Source organism: Leucoraja erinacea, chromosome 6 (genome assembly GCF_028641065.1).
Source record: "Leucoraja erinacea ecotype New England chromosome 6, Leri_hhj_1, whole genome shotgun sequence".
In the NCBI taxonomy this organism is placed as follows: Eukaryota; Metazoa; Chordata; class Chondrichthyes; order Rajiformes; family Rajidae; genus Leucoraja; species Leucoraja erinaceus.
This window is the reverse complement of record NC_073382.1, coordinates 40,693,090-40,720,504: the sequence shown is the minus strand read 5'-3', so window position 1 is coordinate 40,720,504 and position 27,415 is coordinate 40,693,090. Positions and strand designations below refer to the sequence as shown.

Below are 27,415 nucleotides of genomic sequence, written 5' to 3'. Positions count from 1 at the left end.
TCCACACAGTCACAGGGAGAACGTTCAAACTCCATACGGACAGCATCCGTAATCAGGATCGAACCAAGGTCTCTGACACTGTAAGGCAGTAACTCTTCCTCTTCCTCTGCACCAACTTGCAACCCAGTACAAAAAGAACAGATGACCCATACCGATCCCTCTGGCCCATCACTCATCACAGGTCTCAAATCTACTAAAAACAACCCTCCACTTCTACCTTCTGCCTTCTACCACCAGGCCAATTTTGAATCCAATTTGCTAACTCACCCTTGATCTTGGGGTGGAAGATTGCAGTCTTCACGTGTTCCACCCTGTTTCAACGAATGCAATCAACCTGGTGTGCACAATTAAATAAGCTCAAATAGATCAAGTTGTCCTACAACTTTAGGTTGTGCACGCCATATGCAAGAAGAAGAAGTAGACCCTTGATCTCTTGATTCTAACCTCCTGGACCAGTTTACCATGTGATACTCTGACAAGCAAGACTTGTCAAAGGTCTTGCTAAAGTCCATATAGAAAACATGTACCAACCTGCCCTTGTCAAGCCTGTTGGTCAATTTTTCAAAAAACTCAATCAAATTTGTGAAACATGATTTTCCCATGCATAAATCCATGCTAACAATGCCTATTTAGTCTCTGTTTTTCAAAATGCAAACAAATCATGTCCCTCAGAATCCCTTCCATTAACTTTCCCACCACTGATATAAGGCTCACTGGTCGGTAGTGTCCTGACTTAGAATACAGAATTTTTTTGGACCCTTCTTAATCTTATCTGCCAGGGATTTCCAGTGGCCTCCTTCTGCTCTCCTAATTTCCTCCAAAGCATACTCCTACATCCCTTAAACTCAAAGAACCGACGATCCCAGCTGCCTATACCTGACATATGCCACCTTCTTTTTCCTGAATAGAGTCTTAGAATTCCTCGTCAATCAAATTTCCTAAATCTTGCCAGCTTTCCTCTTCATTGTAACAGTAACATGCAAGCCTAAAGTCTTAGTATCTCAAGCGTGAAAGCCTCCTACTAATCACATGTCTCTTTATGTGAAAATAGCCTCTTCCACTCAACTTTTGAAAAGTTCCAGGTGATACCATCAAAATTAGCCTTGCCCCAATAAGCGAGTTCGGTATTTCAACTGCACAACTCGTCATTCGCGATAAACATTCTCGCCAGCTGAGCGGTATACAGACCTGCATTTCATCCGTATTTTCCAGTTTCTCTTCTTCAAGGTAAGAAAATACTGCTTTCAAAACTATTAACTAGGTATATTTATGGTTCATTGGTACAAAACTATGATGATTTTGTTGGTCTCATTGCTTTATGCTTCGGTGTTTTATTGCTTTATGCTTCGGAGCGTATAACTGCTTTAAGCAATATTATGTCTCCTGAACAAAGTAGTTAGTTTGAGACACTGGTATAACAGTTATATGCTCATTGCCGTTATTGGTGTGCCTGGTAAGAACTTCAGCAAACCTTTCTGTGATATATTTGGATTTTTCACTCCTTGTGGTATAGTAATGTAACTTTATCAATGGCAGTATTGTAGCGACACCTTGTGGTGGCCATGTTAAGATCGAACCCTCGCGATCGACTGGCGTGGTCGCATGAGCGCGGGGGTTTATTCGCGGGTTTTTTCTGTAACCGTTCATTCTAGCACCACGTAAGTAGAACACACATCGTTAAAATGTGGCTGTCTTTTTCGACTTGGGTGCCTTCTTTATTTCTGTTCCAAAATAAAGAATTTTGCACACCCTAACGTCTCAATTCGCCAAAGCATGTAGGACGTCAGCAGTAAGTGCGCTGATCATTCAGGTCGCTTTGTGTTTTTTTTTTAACTCAGCTGAAAATAAACAAACTGTTGAAACAGACTCTCGCTCTCGATCTCGCTACTGCTGTTACAGTGTCAACCCTTGTGGGTCCATCATTTACATGCTGTTGGAAATTAAATCTCGCCCCACACTCCTCCACTCTCTCTCTCTCAATCCTCTTGAGCAGCCACCTGCTACAATAGGCGAATGCCCCTTTATTTCATTAATCCTGCCCGCAGTCTCTGGGGCCAGTTTCACATACTTAACTGTGACCAGCCATGCTTAACCAGGTTTCTGGGAACTCGGCATCTGATGGGGACGAGGAGGCTTCCTGAGGGAAGGCAGGGACAACTTAGAATCTGGCAGCAGAGTGGCTCTGTTAATAAATTCATTCCACAGTGAGTTCAGTTCAGAAAGAACACATGCCGGTAGTTCCACGGCCACTGGTTCAGGAGATTAATCCAATTATTGATCAACAGGCGCTGGAGACTCCACAGTGAGACGTGTCCACAGGAGCGGGTGTTCACTCTGATCAATAACTCAGGCACAGTAAACTTCACAATGCAAAACCATCCCAGTCAAAACCGTCCTAGGGAGCTGCCTTGCCCGAGCACTGGGACAACTCTGGGCAAGGTACCACTGAAGGCAAGAACAACATTCTAGTCACTAAATAAATACGTCTGCGGGCTGGATGATTTTGGTTACATGCCGGATCCGGCCCATGGGCTGTAGGTTGCCGACCCCTGCCTTAACAGTGCATTCACACCGCCGCCTGTAGGTAAAGCACCACACTGATCACATCACACTGATATAGTCACTGCCTGCCTCAGATTCAATATATTTTTACACATAAATTATGAATAAAGATAAGAAAATGTTTCAAACACAAGTAATATTTTCTTATTCCAGTAGCACACATTAAGGATTAAATGAAAATAATAAATTCTTTAACTTTTTGAATATCTCATAATTGCTGATTAATGAACTGAACTAGAACTGGGACTGTGTAAGTAGTGTGTGAACAGCAGAACAAGAAAGGAAGCTATTGAGTTGACAGAATTCTAGATTAATTAATTGGTAGAATAGTTAACAATTTATACACAGTTTATACAGTGCTGCATTTGCTTTTTTTTTTCCAGAATGACCTTTGACAAATCCCATGATTCCTTGCATTTATCGGAATACCGAAATCGCTAATTTAGGACTTGAAGACTATCTTAAAATTAATAGAACCATGGTCCCTGGTCCCAAAGTGGCCATATGAACTGCTTATCCAGCTACATATTGCAACAGAAAACATTCCTGGGCATAACTAGTATTCTGTCCCATCTAATCCCCTAACACTAAAGTGATCCCAGTTAACATTAGGTGATAGAATTCAGATCCCATGAAGTTAAAAAATAAATAACTTGATTCAATCTTTTATTATAGACGAGCATTTGTGGCTGCAGAAAATACATGAAACTTATACCAAAAATCAGATTTTGAAAATAATATTTTTTCTCTTTATTTCATGCATTCATTAAGCTTTCTCCAGTAGTAAAGTAGATGACTATAATACCTCTCGCGTAGGGTGTCCAGGCATTTTGGAACAATCTTGCTTACCTGATTGATGTGCTTCAGTTTATCAATGATCTGATTTATGACTGGATCAGTTCCTTTAACATTTACTTCGGGGTTATTTGACTGGGCTTTGATACCATTGCCAACTACTTGTCGTGTGTAACTGAAATTAAAAAATGTTAATTTTAAAAACAATATTTAACAGTCAAACTGTTCAATGGAGAATTAGAAATAGTGATGTGAAAATACATTAATTTTAAATATCAAATAAAGTCTTGTTTGCACCTTTATTAAACTCTGAAATTAACTGCTACATTGTGTCAGGATCTTTAAAAGAAAATATGATCCCAACTAATTGATTAATACCTAAATAATGATGTCTAAGTATTTAGCTAATCTTTTCATCATGAAGATAGATTTGTCCTTGTAATGAAAATAAAAAGACTAAATGTCTTCATCAGCTATAAAAGGGGGGGGGGGGGGGGGGGCGGGGGGAATTGCAACCTTCACGTGGTCCGCCCTGTTTCAACCAATGCAATCAACCCAGCATGCACAATCAAATAAGATCAATTAGAACAAGTTGTCCTACAACTTTAGGCTGTGCACGCCAAAGATCTTAGAGCAGAGCAAGATGGGTTACTCTCACGCAAACGCATAGTACGCTCATGGGCAGATTCATGGGTGATTATAGGACCCATTAAAGCAACCAGCCTCCGCCATCTTGCTCCGCCATCTTGTTCCGCCATCTTGCTTCCGGCCAAAGATCGGATCTTTGTTTCTGCAATGGGGAGAGGGAGTGTGGGGCTCGGGGCAGCGATGAGAGGGAGTGTGCGGCCCAGGGAGAGGGAGTGCATGGACCGGGCAGAGGGAGTGTGGGACAGCGGGGTGAGGGAGTGCGGCCCCGGGGATAGGGAGTGCGCGGCCCGGGGCAGCGGGGAGAGGTAGTGTGCGGCCCGGGGAGAGACAGTGCGGGGCAGCAGGGTGAGGGAGTGTGCGAATCGGGGCAGCGGGGAAAGGGGCATAGGAAGATGGGTTACTCTCATGGGGGTAGACGACATTCTAGTGTGGGGGCAGGCGAGGGAGGATGCTGGGGGGGGGGGGGAGAGAGAGTTGAGGGGTGGGATAAGGCCCAGTGTGTGTGAAGTTGCAGGGAGGTTTACATTGTTTCTTATTTAATGTCCCTTGTCTAGTCTGAAATAAAGTTCATCATTGGATCAGAAGAAATATAATTGTGTGTGTTATATGATTATATACATTTATATCACATTCATGTATGTGTGTTTATAAACATTTTATTATTTAACAAGAATTAACAGAATTATGAATCTAACCCTATATCACGCACAAAAACTTCCCCTGCAATGTCAATTACCCTGCGAGTCGGGTCGGTTCTGGTTACTACAAAATCAACTCAAACACTGCTTGTGAGCCATTTAAAAAGAAATGATTTAAAACACATTAAAAAAGACAATTACCAGAGTCAAATTTTATTCTTGACAAGAAGTATGAACTAACAGAATTATGAATCTAACCCTATATCACACACACAAACTGTTGTGCCGCAACATTGATTACACTGCGAGTCGGGTCAGGTCAGGTAGGCTCCGGTTACTAAAATGGGCGGGGAAAAATGCCCAGGATCCCCTCCGTAGCGTACTACACGTCAGCCCATTGTATTTCGCAGGAGTGGCCTATCTTGCTCTGCTCTAAGATCTTTGGTGCACGCCATACGCAAGAAGAAGCAGAAGAAGCTATAAAAGAAGACCTGAATTTTTAGAAATTTGATCATGTAGCAATAGGTTTCCATGAGCACTTGATCCAATTTCACTGAAGGCTTCAGCTTAAGTCTGTGTGCAATATGGATCCTAGATTTTTTGTTACTGATGTGCTAACAAATGGCCAGCAAATCCACCTGCCTTCACTTTAAAATAAGGATGTTTGAAATGTGGGAATATTCAGAAGCACAAAGTACCTTGGGCCTCTCATTCAACTGTATTTTGCAGAAGCAGGCCATCAACATTGGAACACCACCAGAAAATGCTGATAAATCTCAGCAGTTCGAGTAGAGTCAATGGAAGTGAAACAGTTAAGCATCTGTCTAACTTAGGCGATGTTTTAGGCGACTGCCGGTGACTAGGCTGTCGCCACACGGTCGCCGGGGTGTCGCCTGTATGATTGTGAGTAGTCTCTGCAGTCGCCCAAAGAGTCGTAGCGTTTTTGTGATTGCCGCTGGATTTTGAAATGTTTTAAACTTTTCGGCGATAGTTGGCGACCATGGGTTTGTCGCAGCTTGTCTTCTCCTGACGTAGGTGCTGTCGTAGGTTGTCGCCAGGATGACGTAGGTTGTCCCCAGGTGATGTAGATTGTCGCCGGTGCTGACTTCGGTGAATTACATTGGCGACTACTTACGTCAACCTACGTCAACTGGCGAAAGGTACCGGCGACTGAATTGTCTTCAGTTGTCGCCGACAGTGTCGTAGCTTGTCATGGGGTGACTTCGGTTGTCGTAGGTTGTCGCCTGTGTGGTTGTAGGTTGCCGTAGGTGTGGTCATAGGTGGACGCTGTAATGGGTCTCTGGTTGTCGATAGCTTGCCATAGCTTGAGGTCGACTAGGTGGTAGGTTGTTGTAGCTTGTCGTAGACATTGGTGTAGGGGGGTCCAGTCGCCGGTTTTTCGGCGACCTACTATGACTACAACGGTCGCCGGCAGTTGCCTAAAATATCGCTTAAGTGGGACAGACCCTTTAACATTTCAAGTCAAGGACCCTTCATCAAAATGATGGAACTGAATATGAATCTATTTACTGTTTTTATTTCTGTTTTTCAACATCTCATCCTTTTCATTCAAAGCAAATTATTTTAATTAGGTCACATTAAACATTACAAACAAAACCTGTAACTCTGTGTGATAATATTGACAGGAAGTCATTGAATCTATGGCATCTTACATAAATGGATGTCTTTAATTAGTAGTCTGCCAGCTAATGCTGTCAAAATGTGATTTCTGCGCTCTCACTGTGCCAATTGATTCAATGTATGGATACAAGTTTAATTGTTTCCCACTTGCCATCTGGCACCTATCTTGAGAAGGTGCTAATTCCCCCACAAAGGTCTTTAACAAATACATAATGGTGATTACCATTTACCACTGTGCTCCAGTGGTATCAGGGACTATAATCCTACATTGATTTTTCAAAGGAACATTATCATTATATGCTATTCAAAAGCCATTGTCACTATGTTGTGCTTTAATGTTTAGCAAGGTGAGCGAATAGAATACTCACTTCCTCAACAGAGCCATTTTGTTATACAGTAAGCTCAACAACTTTAAAACAATGCAATTCAAGCAATTGTGGAGATTGACCTATAATAGATTTTAGATCAGCTTGAAATGATTAATCTCTTTTCTTTCAAGGAATAATCGAGTCACCATCTGTCCACGTCTTTCCCTTTGGAATGACTATCAGCTTAATGGAAAGAACAGGTCTGTGGAGGGAATTCATTTTCTTCACGTTGCATATTAAGGGCCAAAGTGTGTTTAAGATTGGAGTACAGAAAATAATTAGAAAACAAATTCAACTGCTGAAAAAAAGAGGCTATAATTGTCTTTTCACTTGAGTGAACCTTGACTTGCTGTGTCCCCCAGTTGGGTCCAAATATAGGAAGTGGGTAATTTCCATTTTTTTGAACATTTAAATGAATATTTGAATTGAAAATGCAAAAGGAAAGTTATTGAAGTTTCTAGTTCTGACTTGAAACAACTTAATTTTCAGTTTTCATTTCATGTGAACTCATACATATAAAATAAATTAAAGACAGAACTGATGAAAATATCATTGGGAATTATTTAGACATCTCTTGTTCTGTCTACATTCATTGCAATCAATAAGCCCTCACCACTCACAAACTAGACAAAGATTCACAGAATGCTACAGCAGAATTACATCTATTATTCCTCATTAAGCATGAGTGGCTGATATGTTCATACGAGTGAATGGTCAAATCTTTTTTCTTTCTTGTTCCCAATAACTTTTCATTATTCTCTTTATAAAACAAGTCAAATGCTATGATGAAGAATTAAATATTCAAAACTTTTTGGCCTGGATACCCATCTGCATTTGAAACTGAGTACCAAAATCATGCTTGGAGTGGGAGCCCAGCTTGTTTCACTCAGGGCAGTAGGCAAGTGATAAATATTGGAAATGCTAAACCTTCTACATGAATATATGCAGTGCTTATGTGTTACTTGCAAAATCAAATTATGATCTGCCCATAGGGTGGGAGGGAGTTCTTGCACAATAGACAATAGACAATAGATGCAGGAGTGGGCCATACGGCCCTTCAAGCCAGCACCGCCATTCAATGTAATCATGGCTAATCATCCACTATCAGTACCCCGTTCCTGCCTTCACCCCATATCCCCTGATTCCACTATCTTCAAGAGCCCTATCTAGCTCTAAGAGCTTTAGTTCCCATAAGTGGTTGCATTTTTGTACTGTTATGCCTTTGTGTGGCTGATGGCTTATTGAAATTAGTCGTTGACACCTCCATTGGCTGTTAGCACATCATGCTATCAGAAGTAGATACCCAGGATAATTTGACACTGGCTCAGGTGGGGTGGGGTGGGTTTTTAGTGAGACCTCTGGGAGGTTGAATGTAAGGAGAGAGTATACTGGCACAATCCTTAACAGCATTGAAGTGCAGAAGGATTTTGGAGTCCAAATTCATAGCTCACTAAAAGTGGCAGCACAAGTGGAAAGGGTGGTAAAGAAGGCGTATGCTATGCTTGCCTTCATTACTAGGGGCATTGAATATAAAGTAATATTACTAATGAACACACAATCAATCTCCCTGATGTACTAGTGGCCAGAGGATCAAGAGTAATGGAGGAACTGAAGGAAATTCACATTAAGCAGGAAATGGTGTTGGGTAGACTGATGGGATTGAAGGCTGATAAATCCCCGGGACCTGGTGGTCTGCATCCCAGGGTACTTAAGGAAGTGGCTCTAGAAATCGTGGACAAATTGGTGATAATTTTCCATAGATTCAGGATCCGTTCTTGTGGATTGGAGGGCAGCTAATGCTATCCCACTTTTTAAGAAGTGAATTAGAGAACAGTTTGCCTGACATCGGTGGTGGGGAAGATGCTGGAGTCAATTATAAAAGATGAAATAACGGCACATTTGGGTAGCAGTAACAGGATCGGTCCAAATCAGCATGGATTTACGAAGGGAAAATCATGCTTGACTAATCTTCTAGAATTTTTTGAGGATGTAACTAGGAAAATGGACAAGGGAGATCCAGTGGATGTAGTGTACCTGGACTTTCAGAAAGCATTTGATAAGGTCCCACATAGGAAATTAGTGGGCAAAATTAGAGCACATGGTATTGAGGGTAGGGTACTGTGATGGATAAGAAATTGGTTGTTAAGCAGGAAACAAAGAGTAGGGATTAACGGGTCCCTTTCAGAATGGCAGGCAGTGACTAGTGGGGTACCGTAAGGCATGATGCTGGGACCGCAGCTATTTACAATATACATTCATGATTTAGATGAAGGGATTAAAAGTAACATTAGCAAATTTGCAGATGACACAAAGCTGGGTGGCAGTGTGAACTGTGAGGAGGATGCTATGAGGATGCAGGTAGATCTGGACAGTTTAGGTGAGTGGGCAGATGCATGGCAGATGCAGTTTAATGTGCATAAATGTCAGGTTATCCACTGGTAGCAAAAACAAGAAGGCAGATTATTATCTGGAAGGTGTCAAGTTGGAAAAAGGGGAAGTACAACACATTCTGGGGTCCTTGTTCATCAGTCACTGAAAGTAAGCATGCAGGTACAGCAGGCAGTGAAGAAACCAAATGGCACGTTGGCCTTCATAACAAGAATAGTTGAGTATAGAAGCAAAGAGGTCCTTCTGCAGTGGTGTAGGGCCCTAGTGAGACCATACCTGGAGTATTGTGTGCAGTTTTGGTCTCCAAATTTCTGGAAGGACCTTCTTGCTATTGAGGGAGTACAGCGTAGGTTCACCAGGTTAATTCCTGGGTTGGGGGGACTGTCATAGGTTGATAGAATGGAGCGGCTGGGCTTGTATACTCTGGAATTTAGAAGGATGAGAGGAGAGCTTATTGAAACATATAATATTATTAATGGTTTTGACACGCTTTGGTTTTGAGGCAGGAAACATGTTCCCGATGTTGGGGGAGTCCAGAACCAGGGGCCACAGTTTAAGAATAAGGGGTAAGACATTTAGAACAGAGGTGAGGAATTTTTTTTTCACACAGAGGGTTGTGAATCTGTGGAATTCTTTGCCTCAGAAGGCAGTGGAGGACAATTCTCTGGATGCTTTCGAGAGAGAGTTAGATTGAGCTCTTAAAGATAGCAGAGTCAGGGGATATGGGGAGCAGGCAGGAATGGGGTACTGATTGTGAATGATCAGCCATGATCACAGTGAATGGCGGTACTGGTGCGAAGGGCCAAATGGCCTACTCCTGCACCTATTGTCTATTGTCTATTGTCTAAATGTCAAGAAGTCATGATGCAGTTCTATAGGACTTTGGTTAGGTTGCATTTGGAGTATTGCATACAATTCTTGTCGCCCCAGTACAGGAAATGGTGTGGAGGTTTTAGAGAGGGTGCAGAGAAGGTTACCAGAATATTGCCTGGATTGGAGAGTTCCATCTACAGAGAAAGGTCGGATACATCTGAATTGTTTTCTCTGGAAGGTTGGAGGTTGAGTTGAGACTTAATAGAATTATATGATAATGAGAGGCATATGTAGGGGAGGCTGTCGGGGTGCATATGTTCAACACTAAAGTGCATAGCTATAAGGTGAGAGAGAGAAAGTTTAATTAAGGTATGCGGGATAAGTTATTTTACATGGAGAGTGGTGAGACCAGGGAAAGCATTGCCAGGGGTGGTGGTGGAAGCAGATAAGATAGTGGCATCTAAGAGGATTTCAGATAGGCACATGGAAGTGCAGGAAATAGAGGTATATGCATCATGTATAGGCAGATGAGATCAGTTTAGCTAGACATTATGTTCGGCACAAACATTTTTGGCCAAAAGGCCCATTCCTGTGCTTTACTGGTCTATGTTCTAGACTGTGGAAAAGCTCTCCCAATTTAGATACCAATCTCCAAATATTCAAGGAACAGCTTTACAAAGTAAATGATATGGAATAACTATGTTGTGTCTGAATCAGTGCCTTGATCAATGTTTTGTGGTCCAACCACTTTCATTTCTGTTAGAAAGCTTTGAGGTCTGCTGGCTACAGTCACTGTTTCTGAAGATAATAGCCATAAACCAATCAAATAGAAGAAAGACCTTCGAGACACAAGAGACTACACATGTTGGCATATGGAGCAACAAACAATCTACTGGAGGAACAAACAAGCTGGATCTGTATACAGACTGCGCCCATAATCAGGATTGAATCCGGGTGTCTGCCGCTATAAGGCAGTAACTCTATCGCTGCCCCACTGTGCTACCTCTGGAAGAAGGTGAGAGACAGAAAGATTGAAGAGTTGCAAATTGTGAAGACAGACTAATTAATGTAGGGGGGGGGGGCGGTGGAGAGAAATAGGTGCAAGTCCAGATGAGGCACAGGGGAGAGGTGGGGTGGAAGAGGGAGGGGAGGGGAGAAAGGTGAGTGGGAGGGGGGGGTTGCTGGAGGGTACTTAAAATTGGAGGATTCAATGTTTAATTTCTTTAGAAAATGGAATCAGTCAGTGTTGTGCTGGGAAACGATACCGTTAGAGGGGTGACCACCCGAGGTGCTGAGATCAGAAACAGTCTGGGAGATAATGGCCTGGTGTTCATCTGTGGTCTGTCATGGTCAAAGGGTAGGTACGAGCACATGTCCGAGAGCCAGCATCTGGCCTCAACACGGGGGAGGTCAGCTTTTACAGAAACCAGCTATGCTGTCTTTGAAAATCTGCCAGAGTATTCTGAGCCAGAAAACCACCTATTTAATTTATCGACTATTCCATTTGGAGACATTGATTAAAGCCAGCAAAGTCCACAGTTCCATACTTGGCCTCCTCAAAGTTAATCACTCCCTAAATTTCACTGCACCATCCCAGGGGCTGGGTGGCTGGTGAAATCAGCTCTCTCAACTATCCAGCTATGTGCAATGGGTAGAAACCATAGGATTAGAGACAAAATCTTGCCCAGGAAGAATAAGCACTATTGTATAAGCTCAATGTGCCTATTGTTTTCAGGCACACATCAACTCCAATCTCCCAGTCATCCTTGATCCAATGCAATTTTCTAACCTTCGCAACAGGTCAATGACAGACGCCCTCTCCCTGGCCATACACTCATGCCTGTAACATCTGAATAACAAGAACACCTACATCAGACTCCTATTTATTATTGTAATTCTGCCTTCAACACCATTATCCCAACCACAATCTTCTTCAATCGCTTGGACCTCAAACTTACCACCCTTTCTATAACCAGATGACAGGCAACATGCAAGGATCTGTGTTCAGTCTCTTACTATACACTCGTACACTAATAACTGTGTGTTCAAATTCTGCTTTAACTTATTAATGTTTGTAATGGATTGCATTTTGAACAATGATGAGACGGAGTGCAGAATGAAGATAGTGAGCTTAGTAATATGGTAGCAAGACAACAATCCCTTCCCCAATATCAGCAAGACAAAGGAGATAATGTATATGCACTAGCCAGCATCAATGGGCCGAAGGGGAGATGATCGAGAGGTTCATAGTCCTCGGCATGAACATCACCAACAATTTGTTGGTGTCCAACCACATCAATGCTCTGGTGTAGAATGCATACCAATGCCTCTACTTCCTCTGAAGACTAAGGCAATTCAGCATGTCTCCAATGACTTACCAATTTACAGAGCTCTGCCCAAAACTACAAGAAATTGCAAAGTTGTGGATGTAACCCAGTCCCACACAAAGAAGATCCCTCCCCCCCATCAACCTCATCTACATTTCATGTTGCCATGGTAAAAGATGACATCACTTTTATGCTACGTCAAACATTATGTCAGAAGTAGCTTGCTGTCCGTTTAAAGTCATTAGAAGAACAATCACAATGATTTAGGTATTTAGCACCTTAAAAAATATTTATATTAATACGATTCCATATAATGTGGATTCTAATGACCCTGTCCCACTTAGGAAACCTGAACAGAAACCTCTGGTGACCTTGCCCACGACCCAAGGTCTCCATGAGGTTGCCGGAGGTTTTGGTCACTCTCCTGGAAAGCCTCGACCTGGATCGACTGATGCGTGAGCTGCATCTACCGACCGAAGATCTTTACCGACTACAGGATCTTTGCTACCGACCGCACATACACACACACACACACACACAACACACACACACACACACACACACACACACACACACACACACACACACACACACACACACACACACACACACACACACACACTGCAAACACACACACACACACACACACACACACACACACACACACACACACACACACACACACACACACACACACACACACACACACACACACACATCGTGAAGGTGGGGGCCATGGAGAGCTGAGGAGCGCTGTCTGCGTGATGAAGAGGAAGAAAAAAGGCTGCCACAGAGCACGGTAAGTCCTTTAGAGAGCACGGGGTGCAGGGGGAGAGAAGGGGGAGAAGGGGATCGAGGAGAGAGAAGGGGGGAGAAGGGGGAGAGTAGGGGTGGAGGAGTGGAGACAGTTTTAAGAAGTTTAATAAATTTAGCGGGCATTTTACCTACCGGTGGGTCGTCTAGGTCTTGAAAACTCCAAAGAGCCAATCAAAATGGCCGGTCAGCAAAGGAGATGGCCTTCGAATGCCTGTAAGTAAATAGCGACCCCACTCCACTGGCTTCAACCAAACGGCAACCTATTTTTAGTCGAGGCTGGTTTTGATTTTGTTGAAATAATCGAAGCAACCTAGATGAAGCCTCGACCACGCAGAAACCACTTTTGACCATTAGGGAGAGTGACCAAAACCTCCAGCGTCCTTGGGTCACGGGCAAGGTCACCCGAGGTTTCTGTTCAGGTTTCCTAAGTGGGACAGGGTCATAACTAGATAATTTAAACACACCATTAGCAAAACTAAAGTGTGTAATTATCCTTCAAATCTAATCATATCTATCTATATATCTATAAAACTCTGGGGCTATCCGTCCGGCTGCCGTCCGGATCCCTTTCTGCCTTTTGATTCGTGCCCGATACTCGCAGATGTCCAATCGGAATGGCCGATGCTCCCAGATGTCCAATCGGAATGGATCCATTTGCATGTACGGCTGCCGGCTGCATTTCTTCCTTTGATTCATTGCCACGCCCAATTCAGATGCTCAATCTCCGAGATCTTTTCCATTTCGGTAGAGATTTAGCTTTTCTTTCTAAGAATCCACTCCTCATTACATTTCGTCATGTTGAAGTACACGTTTTTAATCAAATCCTTCTCTCCCCCCCCCCCCCCCACCCCCAAGTATTTCAAAAATAAACTGACTTCTCCATTTACATGTCAGCTTCCAACATACTTAGAAACAAAGTTGCAAGACAGGAACACTCTGAACTTTTCACTGCTGCAGCAGGCAGGGAAGGTGCCATTGGATTTTTTTTTTAATCCACTGCTGAGGGAGGCAGGGCAGTGCTGCAATCTTACTTTTGAGAACGGCTTCAGTTCCATTGGAGGAGACGGGTGCATGGTGGAATATTGGGTTGGGGGATCACACCATTGGGGGAGCAGACCCAACGGGTCTGCACTTGGTCTAGTAACTATTAAAACATTGATCTTAGATGTAGATGTGTGTGTGTGTGTTTTCATATTTGATTCACATCTCCTCGAAAACCCGATGCAGTAACAGTGAAATGTTTACATATTCCGGAAGAGATTTACCTCATGATTTCAAAAATCCCCTCATCTGAAAATTTGATTCATTATTTCCCGAGTTTTATACTAATATTGTTCACCAATCTGCCATTGTTTTAAAATCTGTTTAAAACAAGTTAACATCATATTTGTATAACACCCTTTTAAATATAGAAATCCCATCGTCAGAAGTAATTAGAAGAGCCTGGGATGAGGAAATTGGCCTAAAAATTCTAAAAGACAGATGGGAAGAAAACCTTTTATATATACACAATTGTTCGATTAACATTAGACATTTGTTAATTCAATTTAAAATTCTGCACTGACTCTACTACTCAAAGTCTAAACTGAATAAGATCTTTCCAAATGTATCTCCTATTTGTGATAACTGTCTCCTTCAGGAAGTAACTATAACACATTCCTTTGCCTCTTGCATAAAGTTACATAATATTTGGAAAGGAATTTTTGAAATTTTCTCAAAAACACTAAAAACAAAATTGGACTCCGACACGGAATTGATTATTGTAGGTACGTCAGAAGCCTATTCTGAGTTATCATTATTTCAAACATGTTTCCTTAATTATGGCCTGATAATGGCGAAAAAACTAATACTCAAATTTTGGAAACAAACATCTGTCCCTACTCTCAAAATGTGGATTACAAACAAGTCTGAGCCGCTACATCTTGAAAATATTAGACTTGTCTTAGCAGAAAAACCTGATCATTTTTCGAAGACATGAACACCATACAAGGATAGTATGGTACAACAGAATGTTGGCATTAAATCTAATTACGGGTTGGGTGATGGGTGGGAAGGGATGCGAGGCAGGTATATCATCACTTTTATCTTTTTTTCTTTTTTTGTCTTTTTATTTCTCTATTCCTTTCTTATTTCTTTTATTTACTCACTTTGGCTACACCACTTTGGTAGTCTAGGGGTTCTATCCTTGCACATTCCACTTTTTCTTTCTCTTGCTTTTTCTTCTTTCTTTTCTCTTAACCATAGCTAAAACTCAAAATTGAAGCTGTACGATAACTGTATTATGTCATATGCCGTTGGTTATATTTTTGTACACTTGGATATAATAAAATAAAATAAAAATAATAAAAAAAGTCTAACGTGCTGAAGCGAGCAGATGACGTCACAATGCCTTTGCTCCTCGCGGCAAGCTGCGCACAGTTTTCAACACGCAGCGAGCTGCGAGTTATGTGGACCAGCCGCTCTTAACTGGGCCACATAAGTTATGAGGCCCAACTTATGGGCCTCCCCCCCCCCCCCCGCCCGGCTCTGGATTGAAGCCGTTGAACACGTGATCAATTTGTGCTGCGCGCTCCGCTGGGCTCCTTCAAGTTCTACAACATGGCGGCGGCGGTCGTTATCGCAGCACGGCCGCGAACAAGAGCCGTGGAAAATTAGCTGTGGTGGCCATGACAGAGGAACAACCTCCTCTCCATCTTCCCCAACCGATCATCTGTCACGCTGGTGGGTGCACTTCCCCTCGCGGAAGCCATGATCGGCCAGCCCTCCGCTGCCTTTCACCATCCGCAGATCGTTCCGGGCCTCGCTTGGACCTAGTTCTGGCCCAGCTCCTGGTGGGGAGGCCTGCTCTACGACCTGGGAAGGTGCTCCTTCTGCCCCCTCCTCCTCCCTCTCTACCCCCTCCCCGGGGCAGAGAAAGAGAGAGAGAGAGTGGGGGGTGGGGGGGGGGAGAGATGGGGCGGAGAGAGGGTGTGGAGGGAGGGGGAGGAGAGGGGGAGGAGATGGAGGGGGGGGAGAGGGGGGGGAGAGGGGGGGAAAGGGGGGGGAGAGGGGGGGGGGAGACGGGGGGGGAGGGGGGGGGGGGGGGGGAGAGGAGAGGGGAGGAGAGGGGAAGAGAGGGGAGGAGAGGGGGGAGGAGAGGGGGAGAAGGGAGGGAGGGGGAGGGGGAGGGAGGGGAGGGGGGAGGAGAGGGGGGAGGAGAGGCGGCCCTCCCTGTCTGCACCCCCCCCTCTCTGCCCCCCCCCCCCCCCCCCCCCCCCCCCTTATCCCCACCCCCAAGTCCATTTTTCTTGTAAATTCACTGCACAGATTTATAGTTGTGGCCTTTTAGCTCTTATTGATACACTGTCTGTCTTATTTCATGTCCTCTGACTGGTATTATTGATCTAAAAAAAATTAAGGTCAAGATGAATATGTCACATCGAACATTAATGGATACATGGAGCGCAGTATTGGATATTTCAAATTTCTTCACAAGCTTTTGGGTGTTTGTGCTTCATGTGCTTACTAATCAAGAATTCTGCCCATATTTAAAAAATAGCAGACTATGTGGTCAATGACATAAGTTAGACTATAACAAATGTATCTACATGCATTTCAAAAAACCTATGACAGCCATTTACCAAAAGCAGAAAAAGAGGCGTTTTGATTTTACAAGAAGTGGTTGTTTCTGCTGAGAAATTCAACACTTCTGTATGGATTATTTATGTACTATATATTCATAAAAGTCATGTGTGCAAGTTATATTGCCCATGCATTCATATCTGGGTGCAATAGCAATGTTTGGGAAATAAGTAAGGGCATGGTTCACCTTATGTTTCTCTGATGTTTCTCCAGCATCACGTATACATCTAATGATATCATTCGATGCAGGGCAGCCATTTCACGGTTTACTGACAGGAATCAACTTTTAAAACATACAATCTAACATTTGCATTTTGCATTCTGTGCCTTCCATAATGTTTGGGACAAAGACCCATCATTTATTTATTTGCCTCTGTACTCCACAGTTTTAGATTTGTAAAAGTGCACTTTGTCAGATTTTATTAAAGGCCATTTTGACACATTTTGGTTTCACCATGTAGAAATTACACCTGTGTTTATACATGGTCCCCCAATTTAAGGGCACCATAATGTTTGGGACACATGGCCTCACAGCTGTTTGTAATTGCTCAGGTGAGTTTAATTGCCTCCTTAATGCAGGTATAAGAGAGCTCTCACCACCTATTTCCATCACCTTTGGAAACTTTTATTGCTGTTTATGAACATGAGGACCAAAGTTGTGCCAATGAAAGTCAAGTTCAAGTTCAAGTGCAAGTTCAAGTTCAAGTTCAAGCAAGTTTATTGTCATGTGTCCCTGCATAGGACAATGAAATTCTTGCTTTGCTTAAGCACACAGAAAATAGTAGGCATTTACTACAAAACAGATAAATTTATCCATATACCATGATATAAATATATACACACATGAATAAATAAACTGGTAAAGTGCAATAACGGAAAGTGGTTATTAATGATCAGAGTTTTGTCCGAGCCAGGTTTAATAGCCTGATGGCTGTGGGGAAGTCGCTATTCCTGAACCTGGTTGTTGCAGTCTTCAGGCTCCTGTACCTTCTGCATGAAGGTAGTTGGGAGATGAGTGTGTGGCCAGGATGGTGTGGTTCTTTGATGATACTGCCAGCCTTTTTGAGGCAGCGACTGCGATAAATCCCCTCGTTGGAAGGAAGGTCAGAGCTGATGATGGACTGGGCAGTGTTTACTACTTTTTGTAGTCTTTTCCTCTCCAGGGCGCTCAAATTGCCGAACCAAGCCACGATGCAACCGGTCAGTATGCTCTCGACTGTGCACCTGTAGAAGTTAGAGAGAGTCTTCCTTGACAATCCGACTCTCCGTAATCTTCTCAGGAAGTAGAGGCGCTGATGAGCTTTTTTGATAATTGCGTTAGTGTTCTCGGACCAGGAAAAGTCTTCAGAGATGTGCACGCCCAGGAATTTGAAGTTCTTGACCCTTTCAACCATCAACCCGTTGATATAAATGGGGCTGTGGGTCCCCCTCCTACTCCTTCCAAAGTCCACAATCAGTTCCTTGGTTTTGCTGGTGTTGAGGGCCAGGTTATTGCGCTGGCACCATATGGACAGTTGCTCAATCTCTCTTCTATATTCTGACTCATCCCCATCAGTAATACGCCCCACAATAGTGGTGTCGTCAGCGAACTTGATGATGGAGTTCGCACTGTGGTTCGCTACGCAGTCATGGGTATAGAGTGAGTACAGCAGGGGGCTGAGCACGCAGCCTTGAGGTGCTCCCGTGCTGATTGTTATCGAGGCTGACACATTTCCACCAATACGAACAGTCTGTGGATGAGGAAGTCGACGATCCAGTTGCAGAGGGATGCGCAGAGACCCAGTTCTGCGAGTTTGGTAACCAGTTTGGAGGGGATGATTGTGTTAAATGCCGAGCTGTAATCAATGAATAACAGCCTGACATATGAGTTTTTGTTGACCAAGTGGTCCAGTGCGGAATGGAGGGCCAGCGAGATCGCATCCACCATTGATCTGTTGTGACGGTACGCGAACTGCAGTGGGTCCAGGTTTTTGTCGAGTTAGGAGTTGATTTGCTCCATGATCAACCTCTCAAAGCACTTCATCACCACCGGCGTTAGTGCCACTGGTCAATAGTCATTGAGGCACGTCACCTTACTCTTCTTGGGCACCGGTATAATTGATGCCCTTTTAAAGCAGGTGGGGACGTCAGACCTCAGAAGTGAGAGGTGAAAATGTCTGTAAAAACTCCAGCCAGTTGGTCCGCACAGGTTTTTAGAAAACGACCGGGTATACCATCAGGACCAGGTGCTTTTCGGGGGTTCACTCCTCTGAAGGATTTCCTGTAATCGGCCTCTGTGACTGAGACTGAAATGACTGAAACGAAGCCATTATGAGACTGAGAAACAAGAATAAAACTGTTAGAGACATCAGCCAAACCTTAGGCTTACCAAATTCAACTGTTTGGAACATCATTAAGAAAGAGACCACTTGGGAGCTTACTAATCGCAAATGGACTGGCAGGCCAAGGAAGACCTCCACAGCTGATGACAGGTGCATTCTCTCTATCTATATTACTAAAACTCTGTTCTTGACCGGTTTCGGCTTTCTGTGCTGCGGTTTCCGAGAGTACGCCACCACCTACGGCCGTCATTTTTGGCCACCTCACTCAGAGCCCCCCTCCGTCACGTGTGTGCCGAGGATTTTTCCCGTCGAAGAAAATTGACAGAGATATTAATGTTTTTACAACATTCCCCATTCTCTCTGCTGCCCCTGCTGGAGGGAGGGGGAGCGACTATAAAACCAGGAAGTGGTGTGCCTCAATCAGTCTCTGCAAGTGGTATGCCTCAATCAGTCTCTGCAAGTGGTATGCCTCAATCAGTCTCTGCAAGTGGTGTGCCTCAATCAGTCTCTGCAAGTGGTGTGCCTCACTCAGAGCTTTGAATGGCACTGATAAATGTCTACAGCACTGTGAGTACCCTTAATTTGGTTTGAAAATAAAAATATAGTTAGAGGTAAAAAAAGCATTGCCTGCAAATAGTTGTTTGTGTTTGGGTTGAAATAACTGTTTGGAACATCATTAAGAAAGAGACCACTGGTGAGCTTACTAATCGCAAATGGACTGGCAGGCATGGACTCCCCCCCCCCCCCTGCCCCCCCCCCCTTTCTCTCCCCCCACCTGCCCCCCCCCCTTCTCTCTCTCTCACCTCTTTCTCCCCCCCCCCTCCCTCTCCCTCTCCCCCCCCCCCCCCCTCTCTCTCCCCCCTGCCCAATTTCATATTAATTAATGCTGATATAATATTTTTACAGGAAACACATCTTAAAGCTCAAGCTCAGACCATGCTGAAGGCTAATTGGATCGGTCAAATATATCACTCCTCCTATCTCTCCAAATCCAGAGTCACTGCAATTGTAATCCGTATGGGTATACCATTTAAACATAAAAACACCATTGCAGACAAAGATGGTCGGTATGTCATAGTTTCTGGGGAGATATACTCTACCCCACTCACTATGGTAAATATCTATGCTCCTAACTTTGACAACCCACAATTTTTCAATATAATCTTGAATATAATTTCAGACTCCACCAATTATCAGGCAAATCCTGATACCATCAGGGGGAGTGTTGACATATATGAAAAATATGCTCTCAATTGTAAAGAAGTTAATCTTAATGTTGTATTGTTACTCAAGACAATCTTGGTGCAGGTGGTGAATGACTGACAATGATAGCAGCCAATAGTAACTGACAATGATAACAGCCAAAGAGGTGCTGTTATTGACAGCCAATGAGAGGTACTGTAATTGATGTGTGAGCAAGTGTGTAAATAAAGTTTTTCTTCCAGTTTGAACAAGATGGATGCCCCACTGTGTTTTTTACTGCTCTGAATTATCTTTGGTCTAGCACTGGGTAGGCTGCAAGAATCGCTGCACAATGCACCTCTGCCAACAGGTTATGGGCCCAGCTTTACCCAGCTTTACCTAGAGTTACCCAGAGGTACCCAGAGACAGTTACCCAGGGATTTACCACTGAGAGAAATGTCCGGTGAGAGTTAACTTGCTAAGCTAGCACCATGAGTAGACGGAGCGCCCAGTCGAGTAGCCGCTGGTCTCGGCTAGTTTTTGACGGAGATGAAAAGAACTATGAGCTGTGGGAGACTAAATTTTTGGGCCATCTTCGGTTACAAGGGCTAAAGGATACTATCTTGGAAGAGCCTACCGACAATGAAGAAGGAAACAAGGCCAAAAATGCAGAGGCATATGCTGAGCTAATCCAGTTTCTGGATGACAAGAGTTTGTCGCTGGTAATGCGAGAAGCAGCAGACGATGGGCGGAAAGCGCTAACTATTTTCAGAGATTATTATGCAGGTAAGGGAAAGCCACGTGTAATAAGCCTGTATACAGAACTGACTTCACTTCAAAAGTTGAGCAGCGAGAGTGTAACTGAATATGTTATAAGGGCAGAGACAGCCATCACAGCATTGAGAAACGCTGGTGAGGTATTGAGTGACGGACTGTTAATTGCAATGATTCTGAAGGGACTGCCTGAATCTTTCAAACCATTTGCTATCCATGTCACGCAAAGTAAGCAGGCAATGCCTTTTGCCGAATTTAAAACTAAACTACGGAGCTATGAAGACACGGAAAAGATGCGTGCAGCAGCATCCGACGACAATGTCATGAAGGCACGTGTGCAACCGAGTGTGAGACCCGACACGACAAGTACAAGTGCGGAGAGAGCAGACATTGTGTGCTTCAGGTGTGGCCTAAAAGGACATAAAGCCAGAGCATGTCAACGCAAGCAGTGGTGTAGTCACTGTAAAAGCACCACACATCGGGACGCAACCTGCAGACGGAAACAGCGGCGGGACGACGCACGACAAGTTTCCGGGGAGACTAACAACAAGGAATATGCATTCCTGGTGAGTGAAAGGGACGCGAAGATCCAGTCAGAGCGTGGAGTCGAGTTGAAAGGGCTGATGGTCGATACGGGGGCAACTTCGCATATCATCACTGATATAGCAAGGTTCAAGAAGTTCGACGTTATGTTCCAGTCCGAGACACACTGCGTGGAGTTGGCTGACGGCACAAGGTGTGATGGAGTCGCGGAGCGCAGAGGAGACGTGGAGGTTTGCTTGGTCGACAGCCAAGGGCGTCGCCACAACACAACACTGAGGCAGGCATTGTACATCCCCTCATACCCGCAGGACATCTTCTCTGTAAAAGCAGCTACTTCCAGCGGAGCAACCGTAATCTTCAGGGACGGGGAAGACGTCCTACAACACAAGGACGGTACAAAATTCCACATTCATGAGTACAACAGACTGTACTACTTGCACACGGTAAACGTTGAATGTGATGACCAATGTAAGAGCAGTTATGATATCCAGACATGGCATGAGATTCTAGGGCACTGTAATTATGAAGATATTCAAAAATTACCAAGTGTTGTTGAAGGTATGGCAATTAAGGGCAAAACAGACAAACCTGCTCTACACTGTGAAGTGTGTACTCAGGGAAAGTTTATCCAAACTAGGAACAGAGACCCTGATGTAAGAGCCAAAGCAGCTTTGAAGTTGGTACACACAGATTTAGCGGGACCGATAGACCCAGAGTCCAGAGAGGGATACAGGTTTGCGCTATCATTCACTGATGATTATTCCAGTGCAGTGTTTGTGTACTTTCTAAAGAATAAGAGTGACACAGTGCAAGCCACCGAGAGGTTTCTTGCTGACACAGCCCCATACAGGAAGATTAAATGTATGAGGTCTGACAATGGTACTGAATTCATGGGAAAGAATTACCAGGCACTACTCAGCAGAAATTGCATAATAATAATAATAATAATAACTTTATTTATAAAGCACTTTTAGGCAACATCAGTTACCACAAAGTGCTGTACATGGGAAATCAACAAAAAGTTATCACAAACTACTAAAACCATTAAGACGACAGGACTATAAAAACAGTAAAAAATTAAAAGACATTAAAAGCACTAAAACAGGAACAATGTCTCAGCCAGTGTCGAAAGCCAGTGAATAAAAGTGCGTTTTTAGGGAGGATTTAAAGATGGACAGTGAAGGGGCCTGTCTGATCTGCAGCGGCAAGGTGTTCCAGAGTGCCGGTGCAGCAACAGAAAAGGCTCTATCCCCTCTGAGCTTCCGCTTAGACCTTGGTACCTCAAGGAGCAGCTGATCCGCTGACCTGAGGCACCGGGTAGGAGCATATAGGTGGAGCAGCTCAGAGAGGTAAGGCGGGGCGAGGCCATTCAAAGATTTAAAAACAAATAAAAGAATTTTAAAATGAACTCGAAAGTGCACTGGAAGTCAGTGAAGGGAGGCCAAAATTGGCGTAATGTGCTCCCTCTTTCGAGTTCCGGTTAAAAGGCGAGCGGCAGCATTTTGGACCAACTGGAGACGAGCCAACGAAGCTCGCGAGACTCCAGTGTAGAGCGCATTACAGTAATCCAGCCGAGATGAAATAAAGGCGTGAATTACTGTTTCAAAATGCTGCCGCTCGAGAATAGGCTTCACCTTTGCCAGCTTCCTTAGGTGAAAGAAGCTGGACTTAACCACTGCGCCTATTTGCTTATCTAATTTAAAATCACTGTCCATCATAAAACCCAGGTTTAAAACTGTTGGCTTTACGAACACTGCAAGTGGACCCAAGTCAACAGAGGGAGGTTCACGGCAGCCATTAGGGCCGAACAAAATCACTTCTGTCTTTTTTTCGTTAAGTCCCAGAAAGTTTAAGGCCATCCAGGACTTAATGTCCTCAAGACAAGACAGAAGTGATTTTAGGGAATAATTATCTTCTTTCCTGAGTGGCATGTACAACTGGCTATCATCCGCGTAAAAGTGAAAGGAGATGCCATGCCTTCTTAAAATTGAGCCCAGTGGAAGTAGATAAAGGGAGAAAAGCAGGGGGCCTAAAATTGAGCCCTGTGGAACCCCATATGCCAAGGGAGCAGAGGAGGATTCAAGGCCACCAAGGCTTACACGCATGGTTCTATCTGCCAGATAGGACCTGAACCATCCCAGGGCACTGCCACAGATGCCCACTTGTTGCTGTAATCGGGAAATTAATATTCCATGGTCCACAGTGTCGAAGGCGGCAGATAGGTCCAGCAAGACAAGAACCACATAATTACCGGAGTCGTTTGCCAGGAGGATGTCATTAGAGACCCTTAGCAAAGCCGACTCTGTGCTATGCATAGCCTTGAAACCAGACTGAAAGACCTCCCGGATGTTGTGCTCATCCAGGAAGAGTTTCAGCTGGGCATAAACTACTTTCTCCATGATTTTCGAGATAAATGGCAGCTTGGAGATTGGCCTAAAATTGGCCAGGACAGTCTGGTCCAGGCCTGGTTTCTTGAGTAATGGCTGCACTACAGCATGTTTAAATTTTATGGGGACAACCCCAGAAGACAAGCTACTGTTTATGATGGCAAGGACCGAATGCCCTATGCTCGGGAAGACCTCTTTAAAAAGAAGAGGAGGGACAGCATCACATGGGGAACCCGATGGCTTGATATGGGTAACCACATCCTCTAGACCCGACAGCGTCAGGGGAACAAACTTATCAAATGCCACCCGGCAAGGGGCCAGAACAGGTGGGTCTGAGGCAGGAGCTGAGATAAGAGCCCTAATAGAAACAACCTTGTTTATAAAGAAGTGCAGGAAGTCGTTGCACAATTCGGGCGATGCTTCCAGGCAGACAGGCTGTGGGGCATTTAAAACAGAATCAATAGTTTTGAATAACGCACGTGGATCGTGGCGCTTAGACACTATTATATTAGAGAGATAATATCTTTTTGCCTCTTTAACAGTATTTTGGTAGTTTCGCCAGCTGTCCTTTAGGATTTGCGATGAAACCTCTAGCCTGTCCTTCTTCCACATTCGCTCAGCTCTGCGACACTCCCGTCGAGCTGTACGAGTTGCGTCACAGAACCAGGGCTCGGGTTTAGCTCTGGGCTGCAAAGTTTTTAATGGGGCCACAGAGTCGAGAATAGTTCTACAGGAAGAGTGGAACCAAGAACTAATCTCCTCCGTACCGATGGAAATGGACGCAGAGGGGGCACAGAGCTGATTGAAGGCGGTAGAGAACTGGCCAGCAGTACAGGGGTTAATGGTCCGACAGCGCCGAGCAGACGCAACAGGTCTAACTGCAGCACTGGAGAAACCAACATCAAATATTACCGGCATGTGATCAGAAAACATACTGTCACAGACCTCCAAGTTTAACACAGGCAAACCATAAGATAATACAAGGTCCAATGTATGTCCCTGTTCGTGTGTGGGACCAGACACACACTGTGCAAAATTAAAAGAATCAATAAGATTTAAAAAGTCCTTCGTCAACGGTTTATCGGGACAGCACACGTGAATATTAAAGTCCCCAACCAAGAGGATACGGTCATAGTTGGGTATAATCCCAGCTAGAAACTCAGAAAAGTCACTCACAAAGTCCTTATGGTATTTGGGGGGTCTGTAGATGACACCACACAGCACCGTGCCAGGGCGACCCACCTCAACCAAAGTAGCTTCAAAGCTGGAAAAAGTTGATAACGTAGTGCACTGTTTGCATTTAAAATTGCTTTTAAAAACGACTGCAGTTCCACCACCACGGCCCGACATCCGCGGCGTGTTGAAATAGGAGCAGCCCGCCGGTAGAAGTTCAACAAAAGTACTGGACTCACCAGGACCGATCCAAGTCTCTGTCACCCAGAGGAAGTCCAGGTCTCGGGAGAGGAAGAAATCCCTCAAGATAAAAGTTTTATTAGCCAGCGATCTGGCATTCACCAGGCCAACCCGGGAAGGGGATGGACTCTTTAGGTCTGCAGAACTGGAAGCCCGGGGCAGTGTCCGCAGGTTCCGGGTGTTCACCCCGCGATGGCGAGGCCGAGGGGAGCAGGGGGAGCGGAAAAGGTCCCGCTGCAGCCTCAGATCGTATCCGAGAGGGTGGGGGGGGGGGGGAGAAGGGGGGAGAAAGGAACAGCCTGAAGCAGCCGGTTCACCTGGTGGCTGCCCCCCTCCCCTCCAAGGCGGCGCGTCGGGCCAGTTTTCCGGGCCGCAGCAGGTAGGCAGCGCTCTGTATCTTCCGGGAGGGGATGGTCCGGTGGCAGCTGAGAAGCGCCAGGCAAGAGACCTCGTAAAAGCGGGCTCACCTGGTGGCTGCCCCCCTCCCCTCCGAGGCGGCGTGTCGGGCCCGTACTCCGGGCCGCAGCAGGTAGGCAGCGCTCTGCGTCTTCCGTGAGGGGATAGTCCGGTGGCAGCTGAGGAGCGCCGGGCAGCAGATCCCATAGAAGCGAGCTCACCTGGTGGCTGCCCCCCTCCCTTCCGAAGCGGCGCTCACCTGGTGGCTGCCCCGCAGCAGGTAGGCAGCGCTCTGCATCTTCCGGGAGGGGAGGGTCCGGAAGCAGCCGAGACGCGCCTGGCAGCCGACCCCCCAAAAGCCGGCTCACCTGGTGGCTGCACCCCTCCCCTCCGAGGCGGCGCGTGGGCCAGCTCTGGGTCGTTGAGGAAGGCCGCTCTGGCCCTCTGGAGACCCCGAAAACCCCGAAAACGAAGTCCACAGAGAAGTCGCCGACAAGGGAGCCGCTGACGGCTGCGCCCGGGCGCATCCAGCCTAAAACTCACCAGACGACCGCTGCGCTTTCCACGGCGTCGGCGACGCTTCCTTCGAGGCCAGGCCCAGTCCAGGTGGGTCGGGGCTCCAGATAAAAACGGGGGCAAGGCGCTATGTTCATATTCATGGTAGACAAACGTACCGACATTATGTCGAAGGTCTAAAAGGGAATGACGGTCGTACACCAGCAGAGACTTCAGCTGTATAGTGCAAAAGAAAAACACCAAACACAGACAGAGCGACAGACGAGCAGCCACACACACCGGCGCCATCTTGGATACATGTACGTTCATTAGACATGAGACCTCAGCGCCATACTCACCACACCAGAATGGTACTGCTGAGCGAAATTGGCGCACCCTGTTTGACATGGCCAGGTGTATGCTAATAGAGAGTGAGTTACCTAAACACTTTTGGACCTATGCAGTGCAGACAGCAGCTGTAGTGAGGAACAGATGCTTTAACAAGCGCACAAAGCAGACTCCTTACTTGATGCTGACAAGAAAATGGCCCAACCTGTCTAGGATGCAAAAGTTTGGGTCTGAGTGTTATGCCTATAAACAGGACAAGAGAAAACTGGACTCAAAGTGTGAGAAGGGAATCTTTGTCGGGTACGACAAGAATAGCCCAGCTTACATGGTTTACTATCCTGACAATGGGCAAGTAAAGAAGCACAGACTGGTGAAGTTTGTGACCAAAACAATTGTAGAGCGGCAGACACAGACTGACATGACCCCCAGTGACGATGACTTTGAGGTGCAGAATAAGGCCAGTAGGATGAGAAAAAATACTGATGAGAGTCCAGGACATACTCAGGGCCAAGATCCAGTAACTAGGCCTGAGGTGAATAGCCAAGCACAGCCAGGTGAAAACAAGCATGAGCCTGCATGTTACCCTTCTAGATTGAGGAAGAAACCAGGTTACTTAAGTGAATATGTAACTGGCAAGGCGAGTGATGATCATGTAATGATTAACATAGATTATTGCTACAGATTGATGTGTAACATCCCCCTAACATTCAGGGAAGCTGTAACCTCAACTAACTCAAAGGAATGGGTTAACGCAATGCATGAGGAAATGCAGTCGCTGAGAGAAAATGACACATTTACCCTAACCAACTTGCCTGAGGGTAAGAAAGCAGTGGGGGGTAGATGGGTATATGCAATCAAGAACAATGAGGATGGATCTGATAAATACAAGGCACGGTATGTAGCCAAAGGATACAGTCAAATATTGGGTGTAGACTATGA

The 27,415-nt window shown here is 45.0% G+C and overlaps 1 protein-coding gene across 2 annotated transcripts in view; it reads right to left on the bottom strand.

The window, feature by feature from the left end:
• The window catches only part of LOC129698001 (glypican-5-like), a 615,705-nt gene that overhangs the window by 375,745 nt on the left and 212,545 nt on the right, over window positions 1-27,415 (bottom strand). For both annotated transcript variants that reach the window (XM_055636809.1, XM_055636810.1), the window contains exon 6: window positions 3,412-3,532. In XM_055636809.1, the coding sequence (XP_055492784.1) occupies window positions 3,412-3,532 (121 nt within the window). The remainder of the gene's footprint in view (window positions 1-3,411; window positions 3,533-27,415) is intronic.